General features: G+C 39.1%; 3 protein-coding genes across 7 annotated transcripts; 2 read left to right on the forward strand and 1 right to left on the reverse strand.

Moving 5' to 3' along the window:
* The first annotated feature begins 424 nt into the window (after positions 1 to 424).
* Positions 425 to 6,446, forward strand: LOC113699189 (peptidyl-prolyl cis-trans isomerase CYP65). 3 transcript variants are annotated; one of them, XM_072057298.1, is made up of 12 exons: positions 426 to 971; positions 1,056 to 1,118; positions 1,256 to 1,359; positions 2,793 to 2,884; positions 2,970 to 3,059; positions 3,169 to 3,244; positions 3,324 to 3,688; positions 4,159 to 4,415; positions 4,518 to 4,806; positions 5,127 to 5,237; positions 5,336 to 5,541; positions 5,846 to 6,446. In XM_072057298.1, the coding sequence occupies exons 1-12, from the start codon at positions 844 to 846 to the stop codon at positions 5,850 to 5,852; spliced, it is 1,788 nt and encodes a 595-aa protein (XP_071913399.1). In that variant the 5' UTR covers positions 426 to 843; the 3' UTR covers positions 5,853 to 6,446. The 3 variants fall into 3 exon arrangements, with proteins under 3 accessions (XP_071913400.1, XP_071913399.1, XP_027075149.1); XM_072057299.1 differs by lacking the exon at positions 1,256 to 1,359 and having other exon boundaries at positions 425 to 971; positions 2,767 to 2,884; XM_027219348.2 differs by having other exon boundaries at positions 428 to 971; positions 5,336 to 6,446.
* Positions 6,447 to 9,529: 3,083 nt separating this feature from the next.
* On the forward strand, positions 9,530 to 11,910 carry LOC113698111 (protein SHORT-ROOT-like). The gene has a single exon (XM_027217806.2). It carries the CDS (start codon positions 9,996 to 9,998, stop codon positions 11,514 to 11,516), a length of 1,521 nt encoding a protein of 506 aa, XP_027073607.1. The 5' UTR covers positions 9,530 to 9,995; the 3' UTR covers positions 11,517 to 11,910.
* Positions 11,911 to 15,097: 3,187 nt separating this feature from the next.
* LOC113699371 (uncharacterized) lies at positions 15,098 to 19,809 on the reverse strand. 3 transcript variants are annotated; one of them, XM_027219709.2, is made up of 3 exons: positions 19,269 to 19,809; positions 17,805 to 18,304; positions 15,098 to 16,206 (listed from the first exon to the last, which is right to left on the reverse strand). In XM_027219709.2, the coding sequence occupies exons 1-3, from the start codon at positions 19,315 to 19,317 to the stop codon at positions 15,355 to 15,357; spliced, it is 1,401 nt and encodes a 466-aa protein (XP_027075510.1). In that variant the 5' UTR covers positions 19,318 to 19,809; the 3' UTR covers positions 15,098 to 15,354. The 3 variants fall into 3 exon arrangements, with proteins under 3 accessions (XP_027075510.1, XP_027075509.1, XP_027075508.1); XM_027219708.2 differs by having other exon boundaries at positions 17,805 to 18,374; XM_027219707.2 differs by having other exon boundaries at positions 17,805 to 18,387; positions 19,269 to 19,807.
* Positions 19,810 to 20,403: the final 594 nt, after the last annotated feature.

The following is a 20,403-nucleotide window of genomic DNA, read 5'->3' on the forward strand; positions in this document are numbered from 1 at the left end:
AATTCGACGGTACACAAAATGAGGATACACGTAACTCTACATCTCGTAATAGTAAGAAATGCTTTTTTTTGAAGTTTTGTTGGCGTAAAAAAATTTTAAACACAAAACAAAAAAGAAGAATTTTTGTTATTTTTTGATCGTAAGGGGTAGCTAATTTTGGCCTTGTTTGGATTATAATTTTGTATAGAAAAATTATTACGTTTGCTTCTTATGAATACATTTTTTTAATTACTTTTTACAGTGTCATTTTTAATAAAATTTTTTAAAAATAGCAATTGAAACGGCATTGAATTTTGTGCAGTAAAATGAACTCCAGAATGAGACAATTATAATTTGACTGCCGGCCTGCCTCTACAACCGTCAATTACACCCACTTCCCAGGGTCCCGCCACTCTTTCTTGAGCCCTCGCGTCGCGGGGAAAACGTAGGTGGGGTTTAAAAAATAAAAAATAAAAAATAAAAAAAAGGGCGAGGGAGAGACCTGAGGGGAGGAAAATAAGGGAAAAGAAAAAAGGAAAACGGAGCACCGCCTTGGCAATTGGATTTTGTAGTTCCGGGTCTGAAGTTGGATATCATACGAGCTGCGGGAGGTTCATATTTTGTAAGTTGATGTTTGCAGTCCACCGCCCAGGAGCCCAGAATGTTGACACAATCCGCTTAAAACTCAATCCAGAAACCGCGCTTTCTCGTCTGAGGAAGCACCTCACCTCTAGGCTCTAACTCTCTAAGTAGGAGTGGTAATTAGAGTAATAATAATAAAAAAAAAGCCCTAATCCCTTCGGGAAGGAATCAGGTCTGCTGCAGTTGAATTCAGCTCAACCTCGGCTGAATACAAGTTGGACGATGGGGAAGAAACAGCACAGCAAAGATCGGTTGTTCCTAACGAAGACGGAATGGGCAACGGAGTGGGGAGGTGCAAAATCCAAAGAAATTCGCACGCCTTTCAAACGCCTCCCTTTCTATTGCTGCGCGTCCGTACTTTTTCTAATTTCCATTCATACTCCTCACCTGTTTTTTCTTTCTGGCTAAATCATTTGTTGGATTTTAAATCGCAGTCTTACGTTCACCCCATTCGAGGATCCGGTTTGCACCAAAGACGGCAACGTCTTCGACATCATGTGAGCATTTTGTCTTTCACTATATTAATTCGGTCGTGACTCTTTTCTCTCTTTCTCTCTCTACTGGAATACGTAACTTTTTTGATTTAAGCTTGTCAATTTCAATAAGGGAATGTGGCTTTTGATGTTTTCGTTAGGAACATAGTTCCTTACATTAGGAAGTTTGGGAAGAATCCGGTTACCGGGGCTCCGCTCAAGCCAGAGGACTTAATTCCACTTACTTTCCATAAGAATGCTGAAGGTGAATATATTTTCTTCAGCTGTCTTGGTGTTGAATTTTCCTCCTAACATTTTGAATAAGACGTTTAATTGCACCTGGATTGATTACTCAGTGCTGAACATCGTGACCGTGTTAATGTTTATATCTGTGATGATGAAACTTCATTTTTAGCTTAAAAAAAAACATATAGAAACTCTCCAGCAACCGTCACTGAGGACTTCAAGTTTTTCTACGTGAACTAAAGCAATTTTCAAAACTTATTGACCTTTGCTGTTGTTTAATTAAAAGTCAACCCTTGTGTTTCTTATGGTGTAGGCATGTAGCTGATAATTTTCATTCTTCTGTACTATCATTTTTTTCTTTGGGTCATTTTCTCTTTTGGTGCATATATTTCATATACTTTGGGTGATTTTTTTTCTGTACATACAATCTATGATGTAAACTGATTCAGAGTGCAGTTGATACAAATCTCTTTCTTTGTCAAGAAACTGGTAGTAATGCATAAATTACTCTCATTGGTACTGGGTTTTGTAATTCTTTCAGCATGTTGATAACAGTGATTTACTAGTTGTCTTCAGTTAGTGTAGGCTAATACAGTGAGAGCTCTTCTGATATGGAAAACTACGAGTGCTATTCAACTGTCTTATCTAGTCCATGAAGTGGAGAGGAAGCAAGCTAGGATGATATTTTCCCTGTGTGATTTTGCTGAAGTTCAGGATATTGACTTCTCCTTTGCATTATTGTTCTTAGTTTAAGTTTTTATGATTTTCTGAATTACAAACTGATTGGTAGCCGGATTTTACGTTTTTGGGCAGTATATTGAATCATTCAGTTATTTGCATCCTTTGTTCCTTATTATATTGACCCAAAAGTAGTTTACTATGCATGGTTCAGGATCTGTGTTTTGTTTTGTTTTTGTCCACAAAACTGGAGTTAAGCCATGGAGTGGATTTATCAACTAATGGCAGGAGAGTGATTGGTATATCACTCAGTGGATGTTGTATGAAGGGGCAAGAAGTGTGAAGATAGCTCAAACTTTTTTATTTTATTTTATTTTATTTCTAAAACTGTTTTCTGTACAGCAGTGACATAACCTGACAGTGCTATTGGATGTAAACAAATAACGTTTATAATCATGAAAAATCATGCTTGTCCAAGGACCAGATGTTTTGTGGCGCTTAAGATATACGCATAGTTTGTATATTATGAACTTTTCTCGCTGTAGTTGTATCCTGACAAATCTTTGTTCTTATTATCGCTGGTTCTCCATTATTACTTGTGCGCCACCATTTCACCTAAACTTCTCATGTTCCATTTGGTATGGACAGGTAAATGCACATGCATGATATGATAGCCATCTTTTAGCATGAAGTTTCTCAGTCTTTGCTCATCTGGTATAGCAATGCAGGCGTTTAATGCCACATATAGTGTTATCCATTATTGTGTTTATGCAGGCGAATATCATTGTCCAGTGCTGAATAAGGTTTTTACAGAGTTTACACACATAGTTGCAGTGAAGACTACTGGGAATGTGTTCTGTTATGAGGTACTTTTTTTTATACTACATTTCCTGTTTCCTGATGTTAATCCCCTGTTGTCTTGGCACAAATTTACCATAAGATATTTTGTAGGCTATTAAAGAACTAAACCTTAAAACCAAGAACTGGAAGGAGCTCCTTACAGATGAACCATTCACTAGGGAAGACCTAATAACTATACAAGTAAGTTCCAATATAAGTCTCCTGCTTGGCAGTGATGTGCAGTTAATTTAGACATTTGGCAGTGTGATTGTAATACAGTTATCCTGATTTGTTTGATTGTCTGCTATAGAATCCAAATGCACTCGACAGCAGGGCTCTCCTTGATTTTGATCACGTCAAAAATAGTTTGAAAGTTGACGATGAAGGTGAAATATTGGTTTATTGTCCTTGTCAATTAGCTGTTATATGGGTCTACAAGTTCACTTTTTGAAGCAATTTTTGCAGCATTAAAAAGGATGGAATCAGATCCCACATATAATATAAATGTTACTGGGGATATCAAGCAGATGCTAAAGGAACTTGGCACTGAACAAGCAAAGGAAATTGCTCTGCATGGTGGAGGTGGAATCAAGGCAAAAAATGAAAGAGCTGCTGCACTTGAGGCTATATTGGCTGCAAGGTCACGCATAAAGGATGAGTCCAATGGGAATGGTGAGTCAGCCAAGAAGGCTTATAGTATTGTGGATGCTGCTTCTGCCTCTGTTCATGGAAGAAGTGCAAATTCTGCAAAGTCTGCTTCAGATGATAAAACAGCTGCTAGAATAGCTTTGCACATGGCGGGTGAGAGGACGCCAGTGAATGCCAAGCTGGTTAGCATCTTTTTATTGAAAAGACGCCTGATATTTTAGCCTTGGTTCTGACAGACAATACTTATGTCTTCTTTGTGAATGATCTGCAACATACTAACCATTACTTAAAGACAAGCATACCCCAACTTTACCCTTAGGTGTCTAGACTGAGCTTCCTATTTTCATTCAATTAGTGGGTGTTTGGTGAGAGTGACGAAGGTTAAAATGTTGGCTAAACAAAACTCTTTTTTTTTGGTTGCTTTGGAATTACCCAATAAATTGGACTCGAGTAATTGCAGAAAAAGGTGTAATTGTCCCTTTCATTGTTTTACTTCTGGGGTATAAAAAGAATGTAAACAAATCATTCAATGCGAGATGCTTTTCTTGCCAACAGTAAATACAATTAGGCAAAACTCAAATGATACCTGAAGAGTTGAGTCATCATTGGTAAATCAGCATGACATAGTATTTTGTTCTTCTGTGTGCTCCAGGTAAAGAGTCGTTTTACCACTGGTGCTGCTTCGCGGTCCTTCACTTCTACTGCTTTTGATCCTGTTACCCAAAATGAGTATGAGTACATCAAAGTTGAGAAGAACCCAAAGAAGAAAGGCTATGTTCGCCTGCAAACAACACACGGTGATCTAAATATTGAGCTGCACTGTGATATAACTCCAAGAACATGCGAGAACTTCATCAGTTTATGTGAACGTGGGTATTACAATGGAGTAGCTTTCCACAGAAATATAAGGTACTCTAAGCTTATCTTTTACACCAAAACTAGGCGTAGAAGATCTTTAATGATTGGAATATGCTTGTTGACAAGGAGGATTGTGCTTTTTATGATATACAGGAACTTTATGATTCAAGGTGGAGATCCCACTGGGACTGGAAAAGGGGGTGAGTCGATATGGGGAAAGCCCTTCAAAGATGAACTAAACTCTAAATTGCTTCATTCTGGAAGGGGTGTTGTTAGCATGGCCAACTCTGGTCCTCACACAAATGGTTCACAGTTCTTCATCCTGTACAAATCTGCAAATCATTTGAACTTCAAACACACAGTGTTTGGTGGAGTTGTAGGAGGTTTGACAACGCTTTCTGCCATGGAGAAGGTCCCTGTTGATGATGATGACCGACCTCTGGTTAGTGGTTCCTCTTTTAAGTCTCCTACTCATTCTGAGCTTTTGCTGTGTTTGATACAGGCAACATATGTTTCTAAATTCTTAGTTGTGTATACCAAACATTACCAGTCCCAAATTTGGCAAAGCCTTTTTTTTTTTTAACAACAAGACAGAGTCCTTTTATAGAATTTGAAAGTCAGATGTTTAACTTGTACAGTTGTTTGATTATTTTGTGTTTATCTTGTTGTCAAACTGCTAAATAGGTGGTGTTTAAATTTTTGGGCGCAATTCTTCCCTTGCCATTGACTTTTAATTTTCTTTCTCCTCCTGTTCCCTTGCAGGAAGAAATCAAGATAACTGAAGTAGAAATATATGTCAATCCTTATGCAGAATCTGATGAAGAGGATGAGAAGAAGAGTACTAATGAGAACAATGCTGAAGATGAAGAAAATGTTAGTCCTGGATCTGATATTGTTCAAGCTGTCTTGCGTCTGTATTTTTTCCCCCACTTCTACTATTTAAATGGCTTATTTATTTCTTTGCATTTCAGGATAAGGTTGGCTCATGGTACAGCAATCCAGGGACTGGAACTTCAGGGAGTCAAGGTTTGGGTGGTGGTGTAGGGAAGTACTTGAAAGCAAGGAATTCACAGGTTGAGTCTACTACTGCTGTTGACAGCAGTCAACCCGCGGTTTCTGTGACAAAGAAAAGAAAAGTAGGTGTCTCAACAGGAGAATATAAAAATTTTTCTTCGTGGTAAGAGTTGCAATAACTGCTAACCTCCCTAGACAACTGAATTTGCTTGATGGGTTTAGCCAATGTTGATACAGTTTAGCTGCGAGGATAATGGATGACTTGAACCCTGTAAATGCAGAAAGTCTGTATTTTATGGTGTATAATGATGCAATTGAGAGTATTTGTACAGAATTTGTAGTAGCAAAGTTTATAAAGACCTTGGTACTTGAGGCGTTTATTTTAGTTTGATGTTCCCAGTTTTGATGGGTTTTTAGGAACTTTTGGGTGGAGTCCTGATAATGTATTTCTTGCTTCCCATTTCTAGTAGCTGAGGTTGATTTAATTGGATGGGAAGTATAAATGGGGGATCTGTGGAATCAGTTGTGTGTGTTTAGTAGCCCGGACCTGGAGTATCTTGAAAAATGTTGCGGTGGTCCGGCCATCATGGAGCTGGAAGCATCATAAAGCACACAGCGGCTCTAGCAAAAGGTGATGAGAAACCAGCATGATTGGCCCAGCATTCCACGGAAGCATGGCGCTCGGAATTTCTTACTCCTTTGAGAGCCCATACTGATGCCTGCCGTTCCAGTTCCAGTTATCATGGACCGAACATAACCTGCATCTGCGTGCATACTTTCATTATTGGTGGCAAAAGCCGTGGTAGTGGGCCACCTGACTCGCCCTGGACCGAGGGCTTGTCTTACAAAGTTTGTACTACAAATGATGACTTCTGCAAAGCTTATCATTCAGTTCTCAGGGGCCTGTTGACGTACGTCGCTGTGGCTCATTTCTGTGTCTTCTTTTGCTTGGGTGTATTTCGGCTGTTGCTTCAACTTCAAATGTACATTGAGATTGGATTGGATGTATACGACCGAGTATGACAATTTCTTACCCTTCTAAGTTTGAATTGTTTGGATTCAATTAAACTTGCCTCTCGTTTCCTACCCAAAATAATAATTAAAAGAATGCCTCTTTTTTTGGTCAATATTATTGATTAAATCGTGGACTTGCATATCTGATGACGGATGATCGCTTGTCCCGAGTTTTCAAGATATATGTGCTTTCTCCCACTCTTGTTCAAATTTTCTTCGTCAGAAATGTATTTAGATTTATTTAAGGCTTTACTTGGTTCTAAACTTTGCTTGGGGTGTTCTTTTGGGGGTTTATTTTTTGGGAATTTTTTTGTTTGTTTTTGTTGTTGTTTTTTGTTTGGTCTTCTGGGTTTTGGGAAGGAAAAGAATACAAGCTCAATTCTCATTCTATTCTTATATTTTTGGAAATCGAGCAGAGTGGTTTGAAAACAAAGAAGAGTTAATGCTGATACATTCCCATAACCAGTAAAATATTCACGCTTGTCTATTGTTAGTGCTTTTAGTGTCTTCATTCTACAAATTCCTTCATGGTTTCCTCGTGGAATTTGAGCTTTAAATTACACGTAAGTTTCATCACTGCTAAAGTCAGGAGCTCAAATCCGGTGATGGCTTTGTGGAGTATTTATTTAATTGAACGGGCCTCCATCTCAAGATTGAGGGAGTCTTATTTCAAGCTGACAGAGGCAAATGTATAATGAGAGTCTCACCCCGTTGTTCTGACGAGATTATTTCATAAAAAAAAAGAGAGAGAGAGAGAGAGGGCAAACAAGAATGAATGCTGTCTAAATGATTTTTTTTTTTGTTAACCTAATACACGCCTAGGAAGACAAAGGACTAAGTCCATAGACTGGTTTATCAGTCTTTGTTGGCTTTTGTAAAGGATTAGAAAATTGTTAACCCAACCTTACTTGCCGGATTAAACTACTCGAAGTTTGAATGAAAGAAGAAAGAGGTTAACATCTACTTTTCAGTCCAACACAGGAAGACTATTATCGTGTTTGGAGTGGCGACGTTTTGTGCATACATATTATTCTACAAGGAGATGTCCTTTTGAGGTAGATTAAGTTATAGGAGTATTAAAAGGAATAAAATTGCAGTAGGACCAACAGATCCATTGAAACATCATCATTCATCATATACTCTGCAAGTCTCTTTTGTCATGACAATTTGCCGAGCGAGTTACTTCAGGAAAAGGATATTGGTCTAATGTGTATGGTCGCTGCGATTATAATAATATGCTTTCAATAATCAAGGAATTTGGTACTTGGAACACCTCCAAAACGATATTCTTCTTGGGAACTTGACCGACCCTTGCGATGACCAGCTCGTCCTTTCTCTGCAGAGTGGAAGAGAGGGCAACACACACACAGTCACACACACACTCTCACACTCTCTCTCTCCCTGCGTTTCCACGGTCGACAATTTGTCTTCGAATCCACTCCAAGCCCTACTCCTCATTTCTCGAAAACGAACAGCAACAGTCCAAACGTGGAATTTTCTTCAATCATTGATGGATATAGCCACGAATTCGAAATTAACGGAGTCAAGAAAAGGATTAAGTATAAGCCACTCCACTCCTCACAAACTAACTATCCTTCTTATTCCACCCCTTTTAAACTTCTATTCTCTTCTACTATCCTTTTCCAACTTCTCGACTCTTTTCAATCCATTGAATCTTGATCTCCAGTGGGTGAATTTGTGCATTAAACACACCCACAAGAAAAATGCCAAATAAGTAACATGTAGGCAAGATATTTATGTTAAGTACTTATCTCTTCTAGAAATTGTTTACAAAATTTTAACCTTCTTCATTTTTCTAGGTAACACTTCCTAATCCTATTTTGAAACCCGTTGCCAGTGAGCTTGTGTGATCCTGTTCATTTGATTATATTAATTTGGCGCAGGCGTTACTCTCGAATCATCACAACAAGCGTGGACGGTGATGCGCTAACTAAGGTCCATCTTGGAGACATCTGGTTTAAAAAAAGGCAGATGCAGGCGAAGATATATAAATGCTCGTAAAATTAGTCTCGTATATTCATTGAGATGTGGACTTTGTAGTTTTCTAATCTACTTAATTAACAAGGGTTAAGTGATATGTTGGGGTATGACGTCCATATCCAATTCCACAAATTGGACCAACCGAACCGCTTCTTTTCAAAAGATTTGTAAGATTAATTATTTCAGAACACAGAACTATTGCACAATTTGCTCATAGTGGAATGAAACAATTAACATGCCTCCCGGGTTCGGCTCGGTTGGTGTTGGGAAAGCGTCTTTAGGTCGTGGCATCGGGTAGTCGCGGTTGGACTTCTGTTTGGGCACAAGCACAGTGGCATTAGTCGAGGAGGCCGGAGTATTGTTCCGTCGAATCCTGGATACCCGCACTGTGTTAGTATATAAAAAAAAAAAGAATGAAACAATTAATATTATTATTACTATTCATCTATATCTGATACCTATCTAGAGCAGGCAGCAGCTGCCTAGTAGCTAGGTAGCCTGGTGGTTTCAAGTGTGCTTGGTTATGGAACATGATAGTGTATACGTATGGGGTTCAGAGAAAAGTGAAGATGGGGAGCATGCCCTAGATATAGAAGAAGAATGCAAATTTAGTATTTTGACGCCAACTTTTGACATATAGTTATATGATACAAGCGTGTGGGTTTTTGAAGCCGCATGAGGAAAGGAAAAAGCAGGGAATTTCTGGCAGACTTTGGAGAGGGATTAGGAGGCAAGGAATATCAATTGTGAAGCGAGAAATGGTATGGCTGTGTTGGGATGGTGGTGGGTTGGATGATGATGATGCACGCCGGCAGCTTTTCTCATGTCTCTTTCTCCATTTCTCTCTCTCCTCTCCCCACGAAGAACCATTTCTCACGCCTGCTCCACTTAATAATATTTATTAGTACTCCATCCCTAAGCTATCAAAAGCTAAGCCCCGTTGGAGAATGGAGGTTATGGTCATTTCTCGACTCTTGCTAGCTAGCATCGTTTTTTCCTTGTTTTTTTTTTTTTTTTTTCTTTCTATTCTTTTGTCAGATAAATTCCACAGCGGAACACATCATGCTATTATCTACTCCACGCCCGCTTCTACGTTTTAATTTACCAAGAATTTCTTTTTTTTTTTTTTGAAAATTTTTTACCAAGAATTTCTATTTTAGTCAAGTCCCTGTTAAATTTACAAAAAAGAAGCTCCAATAACATAAACTAGAAATTAAACAAAGAAACCACCCCACCACCATTACTGTACTCCATTCCTATCATCGATTCCCCAAAAGAAGAAAAGCTAATTTTTGCTCATCACTTAGATTCTCCCCTCCTCTCTCTTTCGTCTTTCCCCACCCGACCCGTCCTGGCTCCAACATATTATTCCTCTCTCCAATTATGTTTATGTCCGAGAAAAGCTAACTAATTCTTAGTAGCTAAACTCCAACTTGAAGATCCTCCTTTCACATTTCTTCTCTACTCTACTCCAATTCAGCGTTTTTAAACGCAAAACCACCTCCAACATCTGCTCCTCGTATCCGATACTCCCAACAGAATCAAGTTCAAAAAAGCAAAGAAAACGGGCGTTTTAATTTTTGATGTGCTGTCTTCTGTTAAATGGATACTTTGTTTAGACTTGTCAGCCTCCAACAACCATCTGATCAGTCCTTCAACTCCAGCAGAACTTCAAGCAGCTCTAGATCCTCTAGACAAAACCACCATTACAACCAACATCAACAAGAAGAAGAAGAAGAATGCTTCAACTTTTTCATGGATGATGAAGACTTCTCCTCTTCTTCTTCCAGGCCGCACTACAATCCTTACCAACAGCATCAGCAGCAGCAAACTTCAAGCACCCCAACCCCTACCACCACTAACACAAGCAGCACCCCCACCCACCATCCCTATGAATCAGCTGATTTTTCTTTCTCCCCTGCCCGGGACATAAACCAAGAATTTGCTTCTTCGTTTTCTGGCAAGTGGGCTTCCGATATTCTCCTCGAAACAGCCCGAGCCATTGCGGATAAGAACAGTTCTCGCGTGCAGCAGCTCATGTGGATGCTCAATGAGCTCAGCTCACCCTACGGCGACACTGATCAGAAGCTCGCCTCTTATTTCCTCCAGGCCTTATTCAGCCGCATGACGGACTCCGGAGAGCGATGCTACCGTACCTTAGTATCTGCGTCAGAAAATACTTGCTCTTTCGAGTCAACTAGAAAAATGGTTCTGAAATTTCAAGAGGTTAGTCCGTGGACAACTTTCGGACACGTTGCTTGTAATGGGGCGATCCTGGAGGCTGTCGAAGGAGAGCCTAAGTTGCACATAATTGATATTAGCAACACGTTTTGCACGCAATGGCCTACTCTGCTAGAAGCCCTAGCAACACGAAGCGACGAAACCCCGCATCTCCGCCTCACGACGGTGGTGGTCAGCAAAGCTGGCGGGGCCGGAGGAGGAGCCGCGGGGGTGCAAAAGGTCATGAAAGAGATAGGAAGTAGAATGGAGAAGTTTGCTAGACTTATGGGCGTGCCCTTCAAATTTAACGTGTTACATCATGCAGGCGATTTATCCGAACTAAATTTATCTGAATTGGATATTAAGGAAGATGAGGCACTGGCCATCAACTGCGTAGGAGCATTACACTCGGTTTCAACGCTCGGTAATCGTAGGGACTTTCTCATTTCCATTTTTAGAAGTTTGCAGCCTAGGATCATAGCTGTTGTGGAAGAAGAAGCTGATCTTGATGTAGGATTTGATGGTTACGATTTTGTCAAAGGTTTTCAAGAATGTTTGAGATGGTTTAGGGTTTACTTCGAATCATTGGACGACAGTTTCCCGAAAACGAGTAACGAACGTTTGATGTTGGAGCGCCAAGCTGGACGCGCCATAGTTGACCTCGTGGCGTGCCCCGCTGCCGAGTCGATAGAGCGGCGAGAGACCGCCACGCGCTGGTCACATCGCTTACATGCATCCGGCTTTGGACCCGTTTCGTTTAGTGACGAGGTGTGCGATGATGTACGCGCCCTTTTGAGGAGGTACAAGGACGGTTGGTCAATGGCACAGTGCAATGAGTCGGCCGGAATTTTCTTGTCCTGGAAAGATCAGCCGGTGGTTTGGGCTAGTGCATGGAGGGCCTGATCATGATGGTGACTCTCTCACTAAAGAAAATTTTGGAAAATGGTGGTGATCTGCACACGTGGGAGAGGGGTCTTATGGCACGTGCCTGGAGTGGAGTTTGGGGGTGGAGAAGATCGTGAATTTGTGTTTTTTTTTTTTTATTTTGGAGCAGAGAAAGAAAGAAAGAAAGAAAAAAAGAAAGACGAAGAAGAAGAAGATGATGATGAGCATGATGTTAAAAAAAAAAAAAAAGAAAAGAAAAAGAACGCACCAAGGCTTTTCGCATTAACCCAGTGGAGCGGAGTAAGATGGTTTTTTATTAATTGATCATGTACTTTATTACCATTTGTGATTATTTTGTTGTTTACAAGAAACTCTTCTATTTTGGTTATATATTGTGATCTCTCTCGTGCAAGTTTCTTGATCGTCGCCTGGCTTTCTTTGTTATCCATCATCATCATCGATGCATGCATTCGTTCGTTCATTCATTTATTCGTTACAGACTGATTCTTTCCTTTTTTTTTTTTTTCCTTTTTTGATAATTGGACTACTATTAATTATTCTTATGGCAATTTAGTACTATTTTATTCCTATTCTTTGGTTGTGTAGATGTCATCAATCATCATGGTCACATCATTGATGACAGGTCTAACTATCCATTTTGGATATGAGTAGCATTTACAGTTGATATCAATTGTCTTTATGGTTAATTCAAGAAATGCTCGGACAAAGAGCTGTAATAACGTCGTCGATGAAACTCCAAATCATCTCCCCAACCAGTTCACATACACACAACCAACTTTATTGATAAAATAAATAAAGTTGGTTGTCTCTCTAAACATGACATCAAATTGCTTGTAGCATTTTCAATTAAGGGTCCAAATTAACCCACCCGGGTGGAGTTGGTCCGGATTAGGTACGCTTACTTAGATGATATCAGCTCTGAGGTGTTAAAGGTAGGTGGTTATTGATTTTTTTTTATAAAAAAAAATAAAAGAAATTATTATTTCTCAGTTTACTTTGAAAAAAAAAGAAAGAAAGAAAGAAAGAAAGAAAGGTCGTCGCCCTCTTTGCTGGGACCATAGAATCTCCGGACGGCCAAGTTTATGCTTGGGAATCTAACAAAAGGTGTTTAGTCATTAGTGGAATTATGGGCTTGTAATACGAATATCAAATAGGAGGGAGAGGCGGGCGGGCGGTGTCTGTGCCTCTCCCTTTCTTTATCGTCGTTTCTGTCCATCATTTTCAGGGAAGAGAGAGAGAGAGAGAGCTCCTCTTTTCTTTCTTTTTGCCGTGGGATGGAAATGGGATTGGCCCCCACCACCACCACCATCATCTCCTCTGCCAGCGATCCAAATTCCCTTTCATCTTATTATGGTGGTGTTGTGTACTTTTGGCCCACGAAAAGAAAGAAATGCAATTTAGTAGTGGGAACTTCTTTTTAGGATTTCATATCTTAATCTTTCATTCTTTTGACGAGACCTGCCCCCCCTCCACGCTAACATTTTCACAAAACTTTTCTACCTTTTCGGTCCTCCTTTTCAAACCTTTCCGCCAATAATTTCTGTCATCTGCGTGGGTTTTAATCTGGGGTTTTAAGCCTCTAAAAAGGCGTGGTGTTGGTCCCATTAACTTGTTCATTACTATTTTACGACGGTGGAGGAGCCTCTTCTTCCTCGTTCTTCTTTTCCAAAAAATACTATTATTATTGTTGTTGTATAGGATCGGTTGTCTACGGGGCCAGATCGATGCAAGTTGGCAACAAAGTGCAATTGATGGCTGGCTGATTGAGGGCTAATTTTTGACATCTCGATCGAGCTTCTCACCGATTGGATTCTCGTTCAAGTCAAGGCAAACCTCTCACATGTACCAAAATGATCAAAGTGAAAGTTATAAACACGAGGAGGAGGAGAAGATCAGTAAAAATTTGTAATTTGTACTGTACGTTTGTTTAGCTCCAAATGACCTTTCATCTGTACATACATATATACATATACATATATATATATACACGACTATTCTGCTCTTCTTGTCCGAATCTACCATGCTGGTTATGTACTGTCTGATTGAAGATATACTATCATTAATTCCTGTCAACAAAAGCGCTACTTATTCTTCCATTTAAGCATCTGAGGATCTCTCAAAGGGATACTTGCAGCAAGCAACTACAGTTTCAAGTAGTCGCTTTTGATTTAATTTCCTTTTCCTCGCTTAAATCCAAAAGATACACCGTCACCATTAGATAATGTATGACAACTAATTTAAATTTAAATTTTACATATATATCATCAGTTGGAATCCTCTATGCCACTACTCGGTGTCAAATTCAATGCCAATCTCACTTATCACGTGATAGTAGAAGAAATTTAAATAAACAGCATGTGACAAGTTAAATAAATAAGACACTTGATATAAATATAAAAGCGGCACTGAAGAAGCGGGTCTGAAAATCTCATATGATATATCATGCATCCAATCACGATAGTATATTTATTACCGGTGTATATAAAATTAATTCTCAGAAATAATTTTCTTTTGGAAACGGAAAGGGTTGAGCCCTTGGGGAGCTTTTGAATCTATCATCTTGGGCATCTAAATTGATATCTTTACTTACTGATGATTGGAATTGAACATACTCTTAATGAAAGGGTAAGTAGAGAAAATAATGAGACCATCCTTTTAAAGTTGGCTGATGATTGAGAAAAATAATGCTAAAGCCAGTTATTAAAGTAATACTACTGGGCTTGGCCGTGGACCAGAAGCTAAGCAAAAGTTTCAATAATCACATTCCCGGGCCATGGGACATGGCCCTTGGGCATTTGCTTTGGGACCGAATGCGCGTTAATCGTGAGTTTTAAGCATATTACTTTGCAAGAATATGGTCCCACTAACATCGTGGAAATTGACAATTTATTAGTATTATTATTTGAAAAATGTTATTTGTACTCTATTTTTGGTTATTTGCATTCTCACTATTTATTTTATCATATATTCTCACTATTTAAAATGATGGTGAGAGTGTAATTACCAAAAATGTGAGTGCAAATAACATTCCCCTTGTTACTTCTGCTGTCATGGTCGATTCTCGTTGTGAACGTGTAAAACGAATTCATAATGAAGTTGCACAAAATCAGATTTTTTTACATGACATAGACTCACATTTTATGTGAATTTAAGGTGTCTCATGGATTAAATCCTAGCACATATGGAGGGGGAAAGATAGGTATTAGCAACCTTTAGAGGTATTTCTTTCTTTCCCATCCGAAATAAGCACAAAAAACCTGGTGGCTTTTCATGGGAATCCAGAACTGAAGGTACTCCATCCACGGCTCCAGCAGTAGCAATGACTCCCACAACTTTTTTAACTATTAATTTCACAAACACAACCTTTTTAATTCTCAAAACCAGATTTCATCCATGAGACACCGCGTCCATTCGCAGTTCCTTAAAATCAGCTAATAGTAAACCATTCAAGCCCAAAGTTGGAAATTCCCTAACGTATAATTTGGTAAGTCTCGTAAGACACGTCTCAAGACTAGGAATTTTGAGGATTTAGACCTTTCCAAGCATCGCAACAGGTTAAAAGGTGAGGTTCACAGATATAAGCATCATACGCCTCATCAGAATTTCACTTCATATGAGAAATCAACACAGTGGAAGTAATAATGCAATATCATCAGGGCCTAAATAAGCAGGGTGAGCTGTAAGCTCAACTCACTCACCTCCGACTCTAGCAATTTACATCTACTTATTGTTGGGTTGAACTGAAAAAGATTTTGAATAAAAATGAAAAGAATAATTATAGGATTGCGGAATATATGGTACACCTCTGTGTCAAATGCAACACGCCTGTCATGTATCACTGCTTTCCCTTCCATCGGTGAGGAAGCCTCCATTTCTTATGCCAATATATGGAAATTCTGGACCACATAGGGAACCCGAAACTGTACTCCAGAGGCTCATCTACAGGTCCTCCAACAGTCAGTGGCAACCATACATACCTTGAGTCCCTCAAATCAGCTGGATTCCATCGATCAGCCACGAAAATGAACGAGCCGGGAAATCCAGGCAAAGGAAGCACATAAGTGCCCTGAGAAAAAAATGTTGTCAGTCGAAAAATTTTGTTACCACCAATGCATGGGTTTCCGATGGTCTCCCATTGTCCCATTATTGATTCAGTAGCATGGGCTAGGGCCTCATTTGGAGCCCAACCAGTGCATCCTGATGTAATCATGTAATATGTGCCCTGGTGCTTGAATAGAGCTGGGGCTTCCCGGTGTTGTCCAACAAGAATCCTTCTCATGATATTTGTCACGTCCAGATAGTCTTCATTGAGAGGTCCGATATGAAGCTCACTGTTGTCCTCTGAAGAGTATACGAGGTATGCCACCCCATCATCATCTTTGAAGATAGTCATGTCCCTGCTATCAAACCCATGAGGTCTTTTGCTGTAAAGATAATTGAAAGGGCCGGTAGGAGAGTTGCCAATGGCCACACCTACTGAAGCTTTTGTGTAGTTTGTATCATCAATATGCATCCACATTACGTATTGACCCGTCTTATCATTGTAAATGACTTTTGGCCTCTCCAGAACATTTAACTTGTGCAGATCATGAGTTTCATTCTTTTCTTCAGCTGCTAGTACGATACCTTCATTTTTCCATGTCCACAAATCTTTTGATGAATAGCAACCAACGCCAATAACATCAACCTGTAACAAAGAGATTTCTACTTTTTTGAGCCATAAAGCTGCAATGTGCATTTGAAAATAACGTCCATGATGCCTGATTTAACAAAACAAAGACACTTAACAGGTAAGCACTGTGTATCAGTTATCAAGAAAAAACACGATTAATCTCCTGTCTAAAAGGCAATGATATGTAATAGGAAGCTTAGTATGGTTTTATGATATATGTCACTAGATATTTAGAGGTTCTTGGTGCTCATAGACACCATTTACATTGCCATACTCTTCTGACTCTCTTCTACTATCTAAGAATTTTGTCAAAACTACCAAGACTGGGTGGACCATGTAATGAATAAGACCTACTTCTGCTTTGGTCACAAACCGAAAAAGAATTTCCAACTCGACAACGATGACTAGTCCAGCTAATTCAGTTGCAACTCAGGTCCCTGTTAAAAGGGAGAACCTACATGAGTTGACTACACATGGAGCATGGGATTACCAAGTTTATCTGAGGATGTACTGCAATTAATGGCTTCGGTCTAAAACTGATTGATTCTCCTTAAGTGTCCGAATTCTTCAAACATCTCCTCAATATTTTCTGAGAGGAGAAAGATTAGAACTAGCTTTCTTCCTCAACTTCTTCCAATTCTGACTTCTTGGGGACTGGTCATAAGTTGAAACTAGAGTGACTCAAAAGTGCACCACCAGTTTACCAGTAATTTCCATTCATATGGATTCCATGCTCAAAATGATCTGTGAAAAGCCTAAAGCATGTCACTTCCGTTCAATCAATTTTTTCTGAAGCATTTCATTTTGAGAACAGAACATGTGAAGAAACTATGCCCCAATGGGGGAAGAGAAATTTATATGTCAAGAATTATATTGACATAAAAAAGTTAGTTTTGTTTGTTAAACAGATAATATGAATGAAGGTAGATTACACAAAAGAGTCTTGCAATCTGAGTACCTCCGTGAAGAATAGACTAGCCAGGGGCAACCAATTATGATCGAAAATCTAAATAGCAATTGCAACTGCTCTTCTGAAATTTGTCTTTAAGCAAATGAGAATGAAATGATTCAAATATACATTTAGAAAGCAAAGGAAAATTGCAGGCCTACTTAGAAGGTAAAGGTTACTTCATTTTGACCAAGAAGATCACAAGTTCTATTAACAGAACAAGACTCTTTGTTTACAGGGGCTACTGGTTAGACAGCATTCACCGAACTCTCAACCGTGGAGACTTACGCCGTCATTGTCCATTTCTCAAAGAAGCAACAGATGAAGGAACTTTTTACTTTGGTGGCTGGTCATCTGTCTTAGTAAGGGACTAGGATGTATGGTAAATTGAAATGCCAACTCACTGGTTATCAAGATTATACTTTTTATTCTAACCAAGTAGGGTACATAATCTACAAAACTAATATTCAATAGCCAGACATAACAGAAACACCAACATATCCATAGCTCTGCATTTTATGAAGAATCGTCAGATCACGATGCAGTGGCTAAATGCAATCCTTTAAGAGAAGAGCACCACTATCCTCCTCAGAAGAAACATCAGACAAATTCCTACTGTTTGACCTATAAGTACAGCTGACATTAAACATTTTTTCAAACTTACCCGGGCTGCACCCTTTTTGTGAGCATGATAGGTGGGACCATCTTTAAACTCTCCATACCAATAGTATGTTTCTGTCTTTTCATCGTATAGAATACCACCTCCATGGGCTTGAATTGGATTTCCATCAGTATCCAACCAAATTCTACCAGGGAAATAGTAGGAACTTTCATTCCCAGTATCCTTTACGGGATCTATAGCCATAGTCTCATCAGGAAAGAAAATGCGCCTGAGCTGGGAAGACTCGTCAAGGAATTCATCAATCAAGCTAGTATGGACTTTCCTAGGCCTCCTTTTAGCAGCACGAGGAGATCGTCTTCCCCTTGGTGTGGGAATTTGTATATTCTCCTCCTCAACCTCTTCAAGCTCATGCAATTGCAGGCGGTGGCTTATGCGCATTTGATTTTCTTCATTATGCACATCTGTATCATGGATAAAAGTGTACAGTTGAAGTATAAGAAAAAATCCCACCAAGCTCCATGCCAACAATGAGCATCTGCTCCCTGCATTGCAACGTAAAGTGGTTGGTTTCCGGTATTTGTTCCTCATCCTCATTTTTGTTCCCTTTTAAATCTTCAAGATAACACTGCAGTTAACAAAATGCAGCCTCTAAGGAGATTTAAAACTAGTGTAACAGGCATACAATTTCAACTTTTGAACATGACAACATACACATGGAGACGTGGAAGAAAAGTAGAACAACAATTTTTCGTAAAGCATGCCTTAGGGCATCAAATTATCCACCATCGCAGCTCATTGTTGCGACGTATCTTTAGAATAAAGAAAATCAACTTATCTCAAGCTCATAATGGAGCTAAATACAAATCTTTTCTTGAATGATGTAGATAAAATACTTTTACCCTTACCACTGAATTTTGCCTTTGCATACACAATAGGTATATATGAAAAGTCAAAGATTATGGTCCAGACACCATAAATTGTGTCACTCAGCAACTAACCTAAAGCAATCTTGGGGTGTCACTGAAATAAACACAAGGACACAGGTAAGAACTGATGAACGTTATTGGAGCTCAAGCTCAACCCATGGATAGGTCTAGTTCGACAGAATGTTAACAACAAAACTCAAACTAAATCAACTAATGGTAAAGGGAGAAGAAAAACCTTAATACAAAAATTAAAAGATTTAAAAAAAAAAGCACCTACGAGAATGTGAAATCAGCATCTACAACTTAAAATTGAATACTGGAAGAAGATTACCTAGAGCTAGCAATAGTAAAGAAACTAAGAAGTTGGTTCAAAAAGATAATGAAATCCATGGTCGGACATCTATCCATCACAGGCCAATCCAGGTAATTCACATAACTTCCAAGCCAGTATTTAATTTCAAATTGTCTACAGAGCAAGAAAAAAAATAATAAAAGCAGAAATGCAAACAAAATATACCACCACAACAAAAGAAAAACAAAAAGCAATCGGTGAAGTTGCTGGAAAAAAAAAAGGGTTTACCTGAAGAAGAAGACAAACCAGGTGGATATGGAGCAAAGATTCTGGACATGGAGTTTGCTCTTCTTTCACCTCATGTACTTAAAAATTCTCCAATCCACAAACATCCCAATTTTTTTTTACCGGGTCAATACTACAATCTCAGGAAGCAAAATCTCAATACTCTGAGGTCCCAAGAAATTTTTTTTTTCCTTTTCTTTTATTCTCTGTAGGTAGGAAGGGGAAAAAGGGTCAAAATTGACGGAGGAAGAGCTGAATCAAAGACCCAAATAGTAAAAGAAAAGTAAAAGTGATAGAAAAATGGAAAAAGAGGAAAGAGGAAGTAAACACTAGATAAGGAGGTGGCTTGGGTGGGTTAGAGAGTTTGATGTTGGATCGACACTTGGTATTAAGTTGATGAGCTGAGCTGAGATGATGATGGCGACCGTGTGATTGTCGCATGAGAAATGATGAGGACGACAACCAGAGGCCGATGACTTCAGCCCAAAGATGCTCTCTCTTTCTCTCTCTCTCTCTCTCTCTCTCAACAAACATACATTAGTAGTACTAAGTCAGTAGTTAGCTAGTGCTCTGCTTCTTTCTGGAAGATTAATGATTGGATTGCTCCCTACAGTATTAAGGTTTAATGCGTAAATTTGGGACATTGGTCGAGTTGACTGCACCTGAATGGGCATGCAAGAACATAAAATTATGTATATTATAAAAAATATAAATATACATTAACCGCATAATTATACGAAAATTACAACCTTCTAGCCCTTGTCTACTCGTCCATTGCTACTACGTCAATGTTTTTTTCCCTTTCTGCAACCAAATTTTCCAATTGGAAACGTTAGTGGCCAAGGCGTAATTCTTGTGGAGTTCATTTAATGAGAGAACCCTGTACATATGTTTGTGTTGTTTAGGAGTTGCAGAAGATGGAGGAGACAGTGTACAAAGTACGCCACATTGAAATTTAATTGATTGGTCTACGTCTTATCCTGTTCCGAGGGAATGAATGGTGTTGTATTAAGGCTTGGTGGGTGGGATTTACTTCCTATCCATTGTCATGATCATAATATGTGATTTTTTTTTTTTTTGAAAAATTCATATATGTATGTAATGCACCTGTTTAGTACGATGATTCAGTCCCCATTAG

Source organism: Coffea arabica, chromosome 7c, assembly GCF_036785885.1.
Source record: "Coffea arabica cultivar ET-39 chromosome 7c, Coffea Arabica ET-39 HiFi, whole genome shotgun sequence".
In the NCBI taxonomy this organism is placed as follows: Eukaryota; Viridiplantae; Streptophyta; class Magnoliopsida; order Gentianales; family Rubiaceae; genus Coffea; species Coffea arabica.